The following is a 15,298-nucleotide window of genomic DNA, read 5'->3' as shown; positions in this document are numbered from 1 at the left end:
CAGAGGATCAGGAAAAGGCAACACGGGCAACTAATGGCCGATACTTACATGGGCACTATTTCGCAAGACTTGATAAACCTCTCATTATCATGGTCCGTAAAGATCGATTTCTTGAGACTCAGGGGCTAATTACGATGATGGTGAGACTGCCACTGACAGCCCATCGGTGGCGGTCTCACCACCATCGTAGATGGGTTTCTCACCCTCCATATTATAATGGCGGCCGTGTGATGGTGCTCAGAAACATCCAACCACCACTCATGCGATGGGCTCCTTAAACCTGCCGGTGCGGCGAAGGGCCTCGCAATCCCTGCAATGGTGGTAGTGCCTACCAGGCACCATCGTAGGGATTAATATGTCCCTCCCCACCAGCCATTTCATGGCGGTTCACCTGCCATGGAAAGGCTGGCAGAAAAGGACATTGGGGGCCCGTAGCCGTAGGGCCCCCCTTCCCCTCTAGCCCTTGATTTTGGGTTTAGGGGGTCACCATCCCTGCACCATGTGGCAGACACCGGTCTATTTTTTGTGCTGTGTTGTGCGCTGCAGCTCCCACCGCAATACAGGAGATAGCCAGTGCAACCGCCTCGGAGGTGGTCGCATCGTAATGAGGTTGACGGAACCGCAGGCAGCAAGTCGAGCGGTCCCGTTGTCCTAATCACCCCCTAATTGTGGCCTTTATCATGTGGGAGAAATACACCTAACTTGGAAACATCACTGAGCAACACAGGGTTGCTGGTATTGTACATACCAAAGAGAATTAGTATCCCATTTGATCTGTGTTTTTCCTGCCTTTGAGACAGAATGAAGGTTCCTTCTGCCACTGATGTTTTGCAAAGCTAATGTCCGCACATGCTCTAGTGCAGTATTCTTCTGCTTCGGAAGCAACGATGGCACGTTCATCAGTAGGTTCATAAAATTTATGAATCTTGTTGCAAAAACATTTAGAAACTGCCAGACAACGGACCACTGAATGGAACTCCCAACAAGACCAAAGTTCCTAAGCCTCAATTTGGGACCAGAAAAAACGGGCAAAAGGTCTAATTGATTCCTACAGTTTCGGACTGAATTAGAAAATAATGGAAACAAGCCAATAACCAGCAGCTTGGACCTGTCCACTAACAGCTGTGGCCAAAGCAAACTCTGTTTTCCTTATGGGATATTCAACCACATGCTTAATGATGCAATTACTGGAATGTTATTTATATAATGATCGCTCTTTGCTTACAAATACATTGTAATAGTGAATCTAGGGAATGGTATTTGTCTAATGATTGTTCCTTGCTTACAAATGCTATGTAACTGGGCAATGCTTTTCCTCAGTGAAATTTACTGCAGCAGTGGGTACTAGGCAAAATTCTCAGCTCTATCTTTGGCAGTTGTCGCTTGAGATAGAAGCACATTTTATCCTAGAGGATTTTATTTATACATCGATCCCGCCTTCTTTTGAAAATTCACTGCAATAGTTGGCAATGGGGCAATGCCAAACAGTTCTTCATCACTTTATTTAATACATTAGCCGGAAATGTGGGAATGTCTTGTAGTTCTACTTTTGATACCTGGTAGCAAAAATTGAAGTAATGTTTTTAATCTCCAGTAAATCATTTTATGCTGTACTTATGAACTTATGGTTTGCTATTCATATACGCTTCTATTAAACTGTGTTCTTTTAAATTTGTTTTATGGTTTAATTAACTGTCAATAAATAAATGAATTGTACATACTTCTTCTCTTGCAGAACATTAATAGATAAAGATGTAACATGTTCAGCACACCCATATACATTTTTTAGTCTCGGGGTATAACCTATTGCCTACCTTCGCTAGCTGCACATTCATTTGTTTTTTGGCTTTAAAATAAACAGTCACAATAATTGAAAATACCACTTTCCCTTCTTTCACACACTCCATATCATTCCCAGGTATGTGATTCATAGCACCATTTAGATTTGGCCACCATGTCAAATCACACATAGCTACATGGGTACCAAGAGTAGCCCATGATGTCTGGTCCAGTTACAGAAGAATTGCTGCTTTACCCAGAAAGATCAAAAGTGGGTAATATAATGGGCCAAACAGGATACATTGCAAGGTGCGGATTGAGTACTGTGCACTCGCATTACGCAATCCTCGATTTACACAGGGGCATATACAGTTCCTCAGGCTCAGAAAGAAGTTATGCTTCAAGGGTTGCCAGTGACATCTGATTCGGGTGGTGTGTTGTTTTTGCCTACAGTTAAGCGCTATCCTTGGTAAGCCATGGAGGATGGTTATTCAAGAGTTGATTGGAATATTTGAGAAAGTGGCCTGATTTAAATCTTGGCAGATTGGTTACGGCTATCCCATCCACCAAAATAGAGATCCTATTATATCCTATGGGATTTATGTTTCAGGGGATGGGATATCCGCCACCGTTGCGATGCAGTAACCCGTCTGCCAAGATCTAAATCAGGCCCAGTGTTTCTTAAGGATGGACCGCTTGAGGCCCTTCTTGAAAGAGGGGAGGTTCAGCAGAACCCTGAGATGGGGTCCAAAACATTCGAGGGGATGCTAACATCCCCTCTTCAAGGTGTTTGGTTAAGTTCAAACTCTTAGATCTGAGGTTGTTTCACTGGATGTAGTGATAGGAGAGTTTTTAATAGTTTACCATCAGGCTCTTCCTAAACCTTGTTGGTTATGTATATATGATTTAAATTTGATCTTTTGTCTTCATCAGATGACACTGGGGTTATTCCGGGGCAGGGATGGTATACATTAGTCATCTAAAGGTAAGGCATAGTCTCGCTGCCAGGTTCTGGATCCTTTGAAAATTTTAGATCTCAGATCAAATCATATTAAATTTTGTTCAGCAAAAAAAGCTGTTAAAGTCAGAAGTAAAATTATATAGTGCAATTGCTTTTCATAGACTATACGATTGTTAGAACATAATTCTTCGACAAAAACAGACCTATAAAATACTGGAATCTAAAGAACAGATCCTCATACTTATTAAAAAAGGCAATATGTCATAGAACATTTTAACATCTTAAAACCTTCAGCAGGTTAGAAAGTTAAAAGACCTATAGAATACAAATATAGGGGTGGAAGGCTGTTCTCAGTATCAAAGCAGGATCCTTTCATATCTATTTCAAATTTCTACAATTTTCCTAATGAAGTTGAGAAGGGCAAAACACCCATCTGTCGTTGGGAGATTTTGTAAAAAAAAGTCAGGCCATCTACGAGGGATCTCAGGTTGAATATCCTTAGAACAGGTCTAAAAAAGTCATGACTACGGTCCACATATAATGGGCAGAACAAAGTGAAATGACAGAACGCTTTGATAGTAGTTTGGTCACACTGACAGGGAGGTGGGTCATGCGTCCAAACACAGTGAACAAGGAAGGATACTTTAAAATGTATCATAAAAGTCTGAAAAGAGATAGATAACAGCGATATACAGGGTTAGTGTACGAGACAAGGTATGGTTCTACGTTGGCTGTCGTTGAGATTATAATGTATCTTTTAATTGTTACCCTAGACTGTGCATTCCATAACCTTAAATTCGTGCCATGGTTCAAATAACATGTTTTGCCTTCCTCTTTTGTTTTTGGGCTGATCAAATCAGGATTCATGAACAACTCTTTCAGACTTATTACTTCAAAAATCTCTTTCAGATATGTGACCTGGGAATTTGCCCAGCACCAATCAGTGCGAGACGATCGGAAATGCAATATCGAACCAACTCTTACTCCATATTTGTCCAAGTCTTTATCCACAACAATAATGCAGCTAAACCCAATGTGTCTTCCAGCTAACTAAGGCCTAGATCTTCCTGACATATAAATGTAGTTGTCCCTGGGGGTACCATTAGTAATCTCCAGAAAAAACGATTTTGGATCTCACTCATTAATGGTGTTGCAACGATCCTATTGAATGGATCAAGTCATTTGCCAGAAAAACTAGGGATTTTAGAGGACTCTACAACAGTGCAGCAGTGAGTTGGCCATTTGTTATATAGGCTACGATGCACTCATAGGTGAGAACAATAATGAAATTAAGTGTAAAAAAAAAATTCCTGAGTATCTTGAAACCATATTTCTGACACCGCGGGAATACTCATGCATTATTAAAATCCTACACTGTGTATTGAATCCATAACTAAAGAAGTAGCTTTTGTATCTCTCTAGTAAACGTTGCCTTTTAATCCATAGAAAAGACATTATTGCATTGTCAATAATTTTGCTTACTATTGACCAATTTTCACTACACATAGTACAAAATTAAATCTGTCAGTCTCGCAAATAATCTAGGTTTGTCAAAAGATGGAACAGTTATAATGAGGTCCCAAGCCATGTCTTTTTTTCAATTATCATTCAAATCCACAGTACAACATTAGTCATGAAATACAAAACAACTCCTGCCAAACATATACTAAGTTTGTCTGGCACATTAAGTCTACCTCCATTTGATTGTCTTTCAGTGGTTTGGTGTATTATTGACCGTCCTTTTTTAAAGTACAAGCAAAACACAAAGAGTCCGTTGGGCATATCTGATCTATATATTTCCATTAAAGTGTGTGAACATCAAAGAAAGTTGACAAACAAAAACAAAATTCAGATTGACTGATTTCTACAAATGTTGTGACCATCACACATTGTGATAGACTGGGTTCCTCTAAAACATTTTCTGAGGGTCGTCTTCATGTTAACCTTGCTTTTCATCTCACACATTAACATGTTCACAAATTAAATTGGGGAAAAATAACAAAAACGGGTTATTTAACCATGAAAAGACCTGCTACATTGGTGGAAAATGGTGACCGCAGCGTAGCATGTTGTTTGCATGAGGTTAAAACTTTAGATTTGTAATACAAAATCTTGTGCAAGCTGCCATTCCAAAAAAGCACCTTTCCTTCTTGAGCAATGGGATATCCTCTCCTACAGGAGAATCTTTATTCGCCTCCCCATGCCCTTATCATTAGCAATCTATATTGCTGTTAAAACTCGCTAACAGACTCCCTCAATGTTTTTGTCCTCTTGTTTAAATTACTAATTTTGACACTCACGCACTACACAATTTACCCCTTACATTGTGTTAAACTGGCTGGATCCAGTGGTTCTGGAACAGTTTACTAAGTGAGGCCTTCTGCCATTAATGTTATATTAGCGAAGTCATAGGGACTGTGAAAATTCCAAGCTCATACAAGAAAGAAGTGTAGCAAATGTGCCATGCCCAATTCAGCAGGAGTGTTGCATGGGTGTGGTATGTATTTCTGGTGCATTTTGGAGCACTGGTACGGTAGCACACTGTCATTTACAGATGATACCTTTCCAGTTGAAAAAGCCACTAAATTTGCAGACATTAAGTTTTATTGGTAAAACTATCAAGCGCTAAAACAATAATGTATGGAAATCAGGTTTCAGCTAATATTTTTCATTTGCGCATCACCAAGTAAAGTCTCTAGATTTGTTTCAATCCTGTATTGATGACGCATCCTCGAGCCGGGGCAGTGCGGAGAGCTGCCGCACTAGTGTTTAACTGAATGCCCCTATTGTGAGCTTCTTGTTTGGATTGCTTCTCTGTTTCACTCAGTATGACACATACATGGGCTTATCTTCTCCTGCCCACACACGTCTGCTTTTCCTTTGTTTTGTCTTTCATTTGTTTGAAGTTGTTTACTGTGTTCTTTGAAAATGACAATAACATACATATATATAAATTTGTTTTATTGTTGTGATCCTACTAAGATCTTTGTTTCCATCACACTTCTCAATTATAAAAAGTGCTTCATTTTTTCTTTCCTTCTTTGCTGCTATAATTTGAATTAGGTATATGGTTTATGTACTGATATTTAAATGTGTGTTAGAATAAAACTGGCCTCTTGCAGTCTTCGTATTGTTTCCTGTACCCCTGCAGGATAGTCACCTGGATCTCTTCTGCAAAATTCTCTCACTTTGCAGTCAGAGAAATAAAGGTACACTCCAGTTTCCAACTTAGCAGGAATTTTTCAGAAGACATTGCCTGACATTTGACCTATGTCTTTGAACACACAGCAAATGTGACAAAATAAACACAAAGTTTAAAGGCATCTTTTTTGCTCATTCACCTTCGGAACTTCAGCATGACTATTTCTGGGGGTGCTGTAGCACCCCTACTTTCAGTGCCCATGGCTGGATCTCTGCCAAAAGCAGGGCCTTATGCAAGTAACACACCATGGTCTTTAAGGTCCAGTCCATCCAGTCCTCCCCTGCCTCTACCATCTTCTCACTTGCCAAGTTCCTGTCTGCAGTTAATCTTCAGCCAACATTAACCACCTTATGGTCATGAAACAACTCAGTGGCCTTTGAGTTTCCATTCTTTTGAGCCTATAGGTCCATTCCTTTTGAAATCACTCATGTCTCACTTCTGTATCATCTGCATCCTCTCAGAAATGGTGTGGTATCTGCTCTCAATGGGATGATATGTTTGTAAATGATATTTGGGGCACAATATTTTTGTCAGACGATATTTCCTTCATGGTAGTTTGACATACAATAGTTGTAGTCTGGAATAACAAATGGGGAACATTGAGATACCAGAATATCGTAGCAAAAATATCAAGGACCAAAATATCCTGGATGTAAGTATAGATACGCAAGAATAGATTTATTATTCTTGTCTCTACATCAATGTACTTTGAAGATATATATCATCCAGTAACAGATATGTAAAGGTAAGTATAGTCAACCTATATTGCCTGTATATACTTAACAGTGGATATTGGGGTATCTCGATATTCCCTACTTGATACTCCTTCCTCTACCACATACAATCCTTAGTATTTAAGAGAGCCTTACATACGGACTTGTTTGAAGTGTGTATTTAGGCCTCGTCCGAACCCACAATAACAAGGAACAAAGTGTAGAGTACCACCATTAGTTCCCTTATTGTGCATATGTAGAGAGCAAAAGTACCTACGTGATTATGACTGCTGTGTTTAGTTATTATGTCATCTTGACATATCAAGTATCAAAAATGTTGGTATGTAAATCGTGACTTGCAGGTCAACCTGTTGTCTATCCATTTTATAATAAATGTTTGTAAATCACTTCTGGAACATGGAATGATTGAATATTTTCAATAAATCATGGCATTAATCTGACCCCCCTCAGTCATGTTGCTGTTCTTTAAGATTGTTACTATTAGGAACATGCCTTTGTTTCTTGGATACAGCATTTCTGCACTTTGGTGCCCTTTGTTGGAGTGTCACACCGTAGAAGGATATGATAAAACGCATAAATACAGAAAAACAGCCTTCATGTCGTGCAATGGGCTGACTCTGCTAGCTTAATTGGAGAGGTTTATTTTTCAACCTATGCAAATTTCTCAAAGTAAGTCATTAAAATGGTGTTCAACTCGGAGAAGATAACGTTGTTTACATCCACCCAGAGTTTCTGTCCAGCGAGTACTTAGCAATGCCTCTGTTCTGAAAGCTGCTGTCTATAGTTTGCATAGCTCAGCAGCTAAACCGTGAAGTGCAGCTCAAACTCTGCACCTTAGTGAAGAGTAGTGTTTTTAGGTCTCACCTGACCCAGCGCATGCGCTGGTCTGGCGAGACTTATTGAGAGGGCTCCAAAAAGTGCTACCAGGCCAGCCTAGAGCTACAGTGCATGTGCGCCGCGCTTTACCACGATTTACTTTCACTTTCGCGGTGATCGCGATCACTTTTGCTGCTTGGCATAGCCAATGGGTCTCGCTATTGGGACCTTATAAGTATTTAGTTATGCAACTGTTGCATGGCTAAATACTTATAAGGTCCCAAAGGTGAGACCTATTGGCTATGCCAATGCTTGTTTGTAGTGTCTTGCGTAGGGGAGACATTGTTTACTTCGCATGCGTTACATTGCATGCCTTTACAATGCGGTCGTTACAACAACCGCGCTGTTACATCGCATATGATTACATCACAAGTCTTTACAACGACTTGCTGTAGGGGACTTGCGATGTAATCGTATGAGATGTAACAACAAGGATGTTGTAACGACTGCGTTGTAAAGGCATGCCATGTAACGCATGCGTTATAACAACATATACTCCTTGCGAAGAGGTGTGTGGGTGACCCAATTTAGTGGTTTGGCTCCCTAATTTTAAACCTAATTGAACGCTATGGCACACACGCACATAATCACTTTCACCCATCCACAAGCACCCCACATGTGCACATACTCACACTCATCCACTCACAAACACATGCACACACTCCTATCAATCCTTTCACAAGCATAGCCTATGTGTGCAAATGCATATTCATAGATACAAACATGCATACACATATGCACCCATACATTAAATGGGGACCAGAGGGTGTAAGGGAGAACCATAAATACCGAGGACGGAGGTAGAGATTTCCTACAGGTAGTAGAAAGAGGAATATCCGGCTGCCTCTTCTCATTGGCTAACCTTGTTAACTGTCATCCAATAAGAGGAGGATCTTTCCTAACGCATCACAGGATGAGGTTGGGTCAGTGAAACTTGCTGATCCCACTCCACTCTGTGATGGATTAGGAAATGGGTGGTGTGTGGCCTTGCTGATAGAAGGTCAGCCCTGAGAACTTCAGGGCTAAAACCTAAACTGCTCTGGGCTGTCAGTGACACTCTGTCTTATCATCAGGGTGAGGATGCTCATAGGACTTTTCCATGCTGATGATGTCACTCTCCTCAGGACTTTGAGATCTGCATCCCTGCAAACCTTAGCTCATTAGTGCATGTACAGTGTCTGGTTCCTGACCCTAATAGAATAAGTGTTTGTCAGACTGACCATTGCTCAGCCTGGTCACATGAGTGTGCTGGCGGTGTTGTCTGCTCTGCACTGGTAATGCTGAGTTAGTGTTAGCACCTCTGTGGCAGGGTCAGTCCTGATTCATTCATTCCTGCTCCCTTTGACTGATGCTGGTCTGATCCATTGAGACCTAGCTCTATTGATTGACTATAGACATTTAGGATGTGACTCTATGACACTGTGGATATTGATTTGAATTTCCAGGTTAATTGATTGTTTTGTTGCTGTTACTTTATTTATTCCCTGAAATTGGGAACGGGTCGGTCTTGATAGCACTCTTCAACACTTTGTCCTGAAGATGTTCTTGCAGACTTTCTAGCCTTAAAAGACTAAAACGTCGATAACGCATCCCCTCTGAACAGTATTTAAACAACCATAATTTGAATGGACATTCATCTCTGAAGGAGTTATGCTTTAAGAGATGTGTATTGGTTGGGTATATTTACCCGTTACCAATGGTCGCCATTCAATAAATTGTGATTAATAGCCAGTAATTATTTTGGATGACAGTTGTGCTTTTCACAATCATTCAGTGATATATAAATGTGTGTTCATTATATATATTGTGTTGCATCATCTTCTACATTGTGTGTATATATATATATATATATATATATATATATATATATATATATATATATAGATATATATATAGATATATATATATTTTTTTTTAAATCTACTTAGAGTACCCCTTATTAAACTGATTGCTTCCCTGGAATTATTTTAAGATTGTTAGTGGTTGGATTAATTTGATAACTATTACATAGATTGATTTAAAAAGGTTCCAAAACTTCAATGCAAAATGCTCCTTCAGGAGCTTCTTGTTTGTTTGCTTTAAGTCTTTACCCAGGTTCCTGGGGATTATTGGGTAGCCCTATTTTATTCACTGAGATGGTGTTGCTGCCCAGTCCTTTACGGTTTACCCTCTGGGATATATTTCTGAAGAGTAAATGTGGGTTTCGTCAGCCGACATATACAAGTTATTTTGATAATTTGTAGTTATGGTGGTAGGTGATCTCAGGCAAATCAGAAATCATCTTTTATCTGTAAGTTGTAACAATATGCTATTTAGCGTCTCCTTTGGTGCAGTCTTCCACTAAAAAGGAGCCATTAGAATCTTTACTTTGGAGGGTAACAATTGATTAAAAAAAATTGATCTGCATCATCCAGCACTCATTTGACACAATTAATTCTGCTTGGTTGCTTTTTGTTGTTTAATAAATATGCATAATACTCTCTGCCCACCATTGCAATGGTTATTTGTAATGTGTGCATTAAAGAATCTGTGTTTATGTGAAAATCAGTCAAGAAGACTATTGAAAGAAGAAAGGCTCCTATAATGCAAGTGGGAATAGAAGGCTTGCTGCAGCCAGGGCAAAGCCATGCTGAAAGTTGGTTGCTGTTTGTTTGTATTCAGGCAGAAGTGAACATTTGGGAGCTGGAAGCATCAAGTGCAGTCTTTGGGGTTATAGGGGGGTTTCTTCACTTGAGGCAGGGGTGTAACACAGGTCCCGGAAACTCTTCCAGCGCAGGGGCCCACCCTTCATTGGCCCCATGTTGCCTAATGCCTAGTACATGTGTAGGGTGCGGGAGTCTCAGGGACCCCTCACCCCATTCTACCAAGAGATCCCATCACTTTGTGTTTCGCTACTGACTTGAGGGGTGACTCAGAGGTGGTCTAGAGAGTATCTGAGAGGAGCAAGGTATTAAAGATGAAGTTTGGGGGAACAGCGGGGAGATAATTTAACATTGTAGCTCTGCATAGGCCATGATGGCCACAGGCTTTTGTCTTCAAGCCGTTTCTCTGTGTTTCCAATCAACATGAACACAGAAATCATTGGTGACGAGCTCTGTCTGAGGAATATTGAACTGCTATAGGCTGTTGTAGAGCAATGTGTCCCCCAAGAACGAAAATCTTCGATTGGAAGAAGGGCTGATTTTCCTATTGACTTTAGGAGCAAAAGGAGCGTAGTCCAGGCCAAGACGGATTACTGGTGAGACGGTTGATTGTTTTTTGTAATTTTGTTTTTTTCTTTTGCTTTATTTTAGCGTTGATTGTTTTTTTCTCTCGTAGTATGAGCGCTTTGGAACTGTTTTTGTGGGACAGGCAATGGTGTTTGGGTTTAAAGCAAATACAGTTGACATAGCAGAGCGGTCCTCTTGAAATTGAAAGCACATATTTATTTAGAAAAAGCAAATTTGTGTTTCTGGGAATGAAACTGAATATCAATCCTGGTCTCTTGTTCTGTGATATAGTTCAGTTTCTGGAGAACAGAAGTGTGTTGTTTTTTAAAAGTCTAGCACGGTTATGCCCGCCTCAGTAGGCAAGGAGGCGCCTGCAGTACCATGTTGTTTTTAATGTGCCTGTGGCTGAGAACTAAGTGTATTCATCCCAGTGACCTCTAACCCATTGCCCAAACCGAACAGAGTAGCATGCTATCCAACCGTGGAGAGAGCAGGTGAATGAGCACTATATCATAAACCTCTCAGCATTTGAGTCTCCAGGGTGGGTGAGGGAGAAGGGTTGTGGAGGGTGAGTCCATCGAAATCAATGAAGATGAAAACAATATTTGTGGAGGATAAGGGAGGTTTTCAGGGTAGGTGCTTCCACTGAACTCTATGGGAGGCACTTCCCTTCTTTGGAGAGTAAAGGCAAGCAGGGGCGTGGCTTGGTCAGTAAGATTGGGGGCGGTGGGGTGAGCTTCAGACTTTCCAACAATCAGTGTGGCATATAATGTGAAAATACATTATATGACAAGCAGGATGCATGAAAGGGGGCTAAAGGGCAGTGGAAAGGAAGAGGAATTCTGATTGGTAGGAGTACTAAAAGGGTAAACACAATATATATTTTTTTATATTCCAACATTTTTGAGGATTTTCAAACCAGAGAGGGAGTGCGTGTGTGCACGCTTTTGTCTGTGTGTATGTAAAACTTACTGGTGAAATCAGGCAGATATCTCATCATAACTGACCCAACTATTTATCAGAAAATACATTTATTAGGGGGCTATAACATCCCAAGCTCCCCTCTTACCCCTTGAAACTACGCGCCTGAAGACCAGTCCAAGGACAAATGACAGTGAACTGAATCATAGGATATGTATGAACAGGGCATGTCGGGGGTACACGCAGGTGGACGGTGTCCACCCACTATTTTCACAGGGTGAACGCCGTCCACCCTGCCAAGAATTTGGGCCCCACTGAATAATGTGCTGAACTCATCCCGGTGTAATTTCCAAACACCCGGACACTTTCAGCAGCGCCTGCACGTTGTCTGCTTTCCATCTTCAACAAGCAACAAAGTGCAGGCGGGGACAGGAAGGGTCTTTCTTATTTAAGCCTCCTGCTGGGCCCATAACAAAGGCCGAATTTGAGGGCTCATCTGGCCTCCTCTTTTTTTAGTCTTTTGGCTGGGAGCAGTCAGGAGCCTCACACCTGATGCAAATGAAACGGAGGGGAAACAAAGGCTCACTCTTTGTTAGTACTTCACACATACTTAAGAGAGGCAGATTTTCCCTTTGTTCAGTCCCTGCATTATATAGAGCTTACTTCCCCAGAGTAGGCGTTGAAATAATTTAAGTACCACTATTTTTTCTTGTATAGCTTACTCATCCCAATGCAGAGTGTCAGAGCGCGTTACATCAACATGTGCATATTACATGTACAATAAATTATATAAGTTTGTAAATGAATGTACAGGCTGTGTTACATAATTGCAAGGTGTAGAAGTCACATTTCATCTTCCATAGCTCACTGTGCTATTATCCTCTCAATGCACTCAAACGTACACATGATATACCTGCTAAACATATGTGAGGGCTTTAGATCTGATGTCACTTCCTGTGATGCCACTTCCTGTAAAGTCGCGGGTCGTGATGCCACTTTCTATGATGTCAATTCCTGTGATGCCATATGTGTGATGTCGTGCGCAGTGATGTCGTGTGCCGTGATGATGCATGCTGTGATGTCACGCACCGTGATGTCAATTGCATACTGCCTAACTAGGTTAGTCCTCCCACTTCTTGTTTTAGGACTTGTGCCCTGGATATGAATGCAGTAGCAGTGCAAACTGTGGTACTTTCTTATTTGGCGCCAACATGTTGACGCTGACGTTTCAGCATCTTTGTTAAAAGTGCTGAGGTGTGGCTTAGCTTCGAATTATGCAACATGATTGAATGCAGGCAGAAAATCACTCCACGTTGGAAAATGACCCCCGATCCAAAACGGACCAGCTGAAAACACTCAGTGACAAGTCTTGAGAAATGTTATGAGTATACAAAACAGCACGCAAGATCTGCGCCTCAGACTGACCCAGCTGCAGACGGCAAAATGACTCGTGTGAACGCAGAGCTGGATGTGTGTGGGACTCCGTGTCTGCGTACTTTCATTGTAATCCTTCACTGAACTGGATGTGTGTGGGACTCCGCGTCTGCGTACTTTCATTGTAATCCTTCACTGAACTGGATGTGTGTGGGACTCCGTGTCGGCGTACTTTCATTGTAATCCTTCACTGAACTGGATGTGTGTGGGACTCCGTGTCGGCGTACTTTCATTGTAATCCTTCACTGAGCTGGATGTGTGTGGGACTCCGTGTCGGCGTACTTTCATTGTAATCCTTCACTGAACTGGATGTGTGTGGGACTCCGTGTCTGCGTACTTTCATTGTAATCCTTCACTGAACTGGATGTGTGTGGGACTCCGTGTCTGCGTACTTTCATTGTAATCCTTCACTGAACTGGATGTGTGTGGGACTCCGTGTCGGCGTACTTTCATTGTAATCCTTCACTGAGCTGGATGTGTGTGGGACTCCGTGTCGGCGTACTTTCATTGTAATCCTTCACTGAGCTGGATGTGTGTGGGACTCCGTGTCGGCGTACTTTCATTGTAATCCTTCACTGAACTGGATGTGTGTGGGACTCCGTGTCTGCGTACTTTCATTGTAATCCTTCACTGAACTGGATGTGTGTGGGACTCCGTGTCTGCGTACTTTCATTGTAATCCTTCACTGAACTGGATGTGTGTGGGACTCCGTGTCTGCGTACTTTCATTGTAATCCTTCACTGAACTGGATGTGTGTGGGACTCCGTGTCTGCGTACTTTCATTGTAATCCTTCACTGAACTGGATGTGTGTGGGACTCCGTGTCGGCGTACTTTCATTGTAATCCTTCACTGAGCTGGATGTGTGTGGGACTCCGTGTCGGCGTACTTTCATTGTAATCCTTCACTGAACTGGATGTGTGTGGGACTCCGTGTCTGCGTACTTTCATTGTAATCCTTCACTGAACTGGATGTGTGTGGGACTCCGTGTCTGCGTACTTTCATTGTAATCCTTCACTGAACTGGATGTGTGTGGGACTCCGTGTCGGCGTACTTTCATTGTAATCCTTCACTGAGCTGGATGTGTGTGGGACTCCGTGTCTGCTTTTGTGGTAATCTTGCTTCTCTTTCTACTTTGTTTCAGGAGATTCTACGAAGGAGAATCCTTACGAGGATGTAGATCTAAAAGGTCGTCACCCTGGTCGAAAATCGCGGCTGTTAACTGAGAACTCGCGGGATTCCTTGCACAAGATGTGGACTCCGCAGGACAGGAAGTACACGACCCCTCCCCAGGTACCGCAGCACCAATGCATGTTTTTTTCATTTCAAAGAGTATGCATGCGTTCCATGACGTTTCTTCTCCCAAGCCCACTAATGACTTTCTGCATGGATTATTATAGCAATAATGCATGAATCTAAAATCATGCCTGCCAAATAGTGAATCGCTGCTGCATAGATGAAACCTGTCCAGATGAGGGCCTCACTCTGAGGGCTCCCAGGGATACTGGTTGCAGTTTATGGCTCCATAAGGAGTACAAACGGGACTGTGGTGGCCATGTTGCCTCTCTGGAACTTTCCAGGTATGCTGCACGTTGGGGGTCGCCTTTGTAGCTGGATGGACAGGAAGGTTTAATGCTTTTTGCCCAGGGTGATTTTTGGCTTCCAGTCCGGCCCTGATTGCAAGTTTTCTGGTTTCACATGGTGACTGCTGAAAGCTTCCGAAATCTCTGAGTGAAAGTCTGGGGGAAATCCACACGGAAACACTCATTCTTGTCTCTTATTCTACCCAGAGTTACTCAGGAATGCCCCCAGTATCATTAACTCAAGGGGGTGAGGAATATGAGGCAAAGCTTGGCTGACTTGTAGCTGCTCCTACGGTGGCGGGAGAGGGCTGCAGCCCTACAGAGGGTGGCAGTGACACAATCATCCTATACATGAAGGTAAAAGGTGTTGTAGTGTGGACTGTTGGGATGGTTTCTTTAACTTAAACTCTCCAATGTGTTCCACCATGCCAGAATGTTGCAGCAGCAACGGATGGGCTGGGACAATGTCTCATATCTTTGTGCAGTGATATAACTTGGTCAGCACCATCGGGGTAATGATATCCCAGGCTCCTTGCTCCAATTTCATTACATGACATTTGGCACATTTACATCAAAATAAGTGACCTCACTCAGTGTTCAC

The 15,298-nt window shown here is 42.0% G+C and overlaps 1 protein-coding gene across 4 annotated transcripts in view; it reads left to right on the top strand.

Annotated features, from left to right (window-relative positions):
* The window catches only part of DENND2B (DENN domain containing 2B), a 1,065,289-nt gene that overhangs the window by 755,857 nt on the left and 294,134 nt on the right, over nt 1-15,298 (top strand). For all 4 annotated transcript variants that reach the window (XM_085648132.1, XM_085648131.1, XM_085648133.1 and 1 more), the window contains one exon: nt 14,259-14,407. In XM_085648132.1, coding sequence (XP_085504258.1) covers nt 14,259-14,407 — 149 coding nt within the window. The remainder of the gene's footprint in view (nt 1-14,258; nt 14,408-15,298) is intronic.

The sequence above is a fragment of the Triturus cristatus genome, chromosome 3_2 (genome assembly GCF_964204655.1).
Source record: "Triturus cristatus chromosome 3_2, aTriCri1.1, whole genome shotgun sequence".
In the NCBI taxonomy this organism is placed as follows: domain Eukaryota; kingdom Metazoa; phylum Chordata; class Amphibia; order Caudata; family Salamandridae; genus Triturus; species Triturus cristatus.
Note: the sequence above shows the minus strand (reverse complement) of the source record. Positions and strands in the feature narration are given on the sequence as shown.